At 37.1% G+C, this 2581-nt stretch overlaps 1 protein-coding gene across 4 annotated transcripts in view; it reads right to left on the minus strand.

Moving 5' to 3' along the window:
- Nucleotides 1–1292: 1292 nt before the first annotated feature.
- Nucleotides 1293–2581, minus strand: part of LOC110095010 (MLO-like protein 9) — a 26594-nt gene continuing 25305 nt past the window's right edge. For 2 of the 4 annotated variants that reach the window (XM_028693454.1, XM_028693458.1), the window contains one exon: nucleotides 1295–2028. In XM_028693454.1, the coding sequence (XP_028549287.1) occupies nucleotides 1555–2028 (474 nt within the window). In that variant the 3' untranslated portion in view covers nucleotides 1295–1554. Of the gene's footprint in view, nucleotides 2029–2581 lie in introns of all 4 variants that reach the window. The other 2 variants (XM_028693457.1, XM_020820374.2) reach the window with 2 other exon arrangements.

Consider the following 2581-nt stretch of genomic DNA (forward strand, 5'->3'; position numbering starts at 1 on the left):
TGGAATTGCTAACGAGTTTTAAGAGTCAATCTTATCAAGCTCGAGCTCAAACTCGAGCTAGAATATTAAAAACGAACTCGAGTTCAAGCTTGAGAAAGCTCAGCTCGTGAACCATCTAAAAAAAATTAATTTAAACCTTAAAGCCTACTAAAAAGATAATTTTAAAAAAATTGCCGCTATACAATTTTGCAAGAATAATATTAAAGAAACATCAAAACCAGTTATATAATTTACCGACAAATTAAATGTAGTTCTACAATTTTCAATAGAAATAAAATAATCTAAATGATTAATGCACATGTAAAAAAAAATGAAAACGCAAAATCTCAATTCCCAAATTCTGCCATTTTGCCGAACTTCTATAATTTCTTCTCTGTCATTTCTATTTCTTCTTCAAGATGAGCATCAACCATCAAGCACCAACCATCAAGCACGTAGAACTTCGCTCATCCTTATTAATGACAAAGGCAGCCGACTTCAATCTTCCTTCGTCGAACTTTGCTCTTGCTCAGCAACAACGAAGCCGAGCTCCCTCGATTTCACCTTGAACCGAGCTCTCAAGCACGAGTAAAAATGGACGAGTTGAGCTCGAGCATGAACTATGGACTCGACTCGAACTGCTCTTTTGAGGGGCAAGTTGAGCTAAAATTTGTTACAACTCGAGCTTGACTCGACTCAATTTGTACCCCAAATGATATCTAATATGTTAATATGTTGACAGAAGTAGATTCTACAGTATATTCAAAACATTACTTATATTAGCCCAAAGTTCAAGAAAGAATAAGGCGACTACAAATTGTCTAATTGAAGATGTCAATTCTAATTTTGCTGATGATCTGATGAGCAAAGATAAAACAAATAGTTATTTGTTCACTCTGACAAGATGACGAGTTAGCATAAGATCAACACTTTTGAGGAAACACTGTCCTTAGGCCAGTAAAAACTCCGGTCGACCTAGCCTGCAAATCACACAAATTTACACGGACTAACACTTAAAACTTTCACTGCTTGTCAAGGAATTCGAATCAGGGTTCTGACCTTTGCCCAGCCGGCTCTGAATATCAACACTACCGTTACCAATTTCTTTGTCTGCCATAAAAGCAAAAGCAGGGTGCCTTTGGCTCATTAAAGAAGGATTGGCATCATATTTTAGCTCATTTCAGATAGATTGTGCCACATAAGTGATTAATCTCACTCTCATTTTAAGCCATTTTATTACTAACATAGAGTTTTTGCATACAGTAACGAGTAACATTTTAGCTAACCATTCTGGACATGTAACGAGTGATCCGTGGCAGCCATTCATTTGGAATAATATCATGCTTTCTTATAAATTTCTCTGCATGCAAAAACATGCTGAACTAAACATGCAAAAACATGCTGAACTAAAGATTGGAATAATATCATGCTTTCTTATAATAGATTTTTTGAAATATGTAGAAAATTTCATAAGACATACACTAATTTATTTTAAATTTATTTTCAAAGTTTGTTATGAACAGTGATTTGAAATGAACTAAAAGAATACTATGCAGTGCAGTTGGGATTGTGGATTCAAGGAAGATCTTGTGATTGTTCTTTAGAATCTGTTGAAGGCTTAACAAAACTGAACTCTTCATCCCTCTGCTCTTCCTCTCCCTGCTGACAAAGTTCAGCTGCATTGATTTCCACTACACTGTGCTTGATGATTTCTGGCATCTGGTTGGTGGCTGTGATAGAATCAATCTCTGCATACAAGTTATCTTCAATTGTGAAATTCTTTGCGCGTTTCTTCATTACAGGGCTTTCAATTTCCTTGTCTGAATAGTATCTTGTTTGCATCATATCAGAGTAGCCCGTGTCGATGTAACGATGAAGAAGGTGAATGGGGGATGAACTAGGGCTTGTTAATGGAGTTGAGGTTGCACTTATGGTGGGGGAACGGGAAGACGATCCCTTCTTGTGACGCTTTCTTACAGCTTGGTGCCATCTCTTCAGAGCCTGATTAGTCTGCTCATCGAAAATGGACCTCTTCATGTGTGATCCCATCTGACAAAAACAGAACAGTGTTATGCAAATGTGCCTCTCCGTTATTGAAGGTTACAGATTCTTTAAGGAAATAAAATTATGCAAATATGGGCGTGGCTGAGATGAAATTATTCTGTGCGGATACGGATGCCGTTCGAAGGCAAATCAGAACGCGTCACAACACCCTTTTGCTTTGTGGCTGTGTAACCGTTTTGTACCAGATGATGTGGCATGCTCTGATTCGTCTCAGAACGATCCAATGTCTGCATAGAATAATTTCTCGTGACGAGTGGTTTAAGCTTCAACTCCTCAATTAGGGCTGCAAACGAACCAAGCCGAGCCGAGTATGTGAGTGTTCATGTTTGTGTTCATTTAATATCAGCTTGTTCAAGTTTGGTTCATGTTTGTTCGAGCTTTATTATTTGTGTTCATGTTTGGTTCATTTAAATTAATGAGTGTTCATGTTTGGTTCATGTTCAGTTTATGTTCGTTCGTTTAGTGCTTATCGAGTTTGTTCGCGAACATATTTAACGATTTTTTTTTAACTACCAAACAAATACGTTCATGAACATAT

Source organism: Dendrobium catenatum, unplaced genomic scaffold (genome assembly GCF_001605985.2).
Source record: "Dendrobium catenatum unplaced genomic scaffold, ASM160598v2 fragScaff_scaffold_35, whole genome shotgun sequence".
Classification (NCBI taxonomy): Eukaryota; Viridiplantae; Streptophyta; class Magnoliopsida; order Asparagales; family Orchidaceae; genus Dendrobium; species Dendrobium catenatum.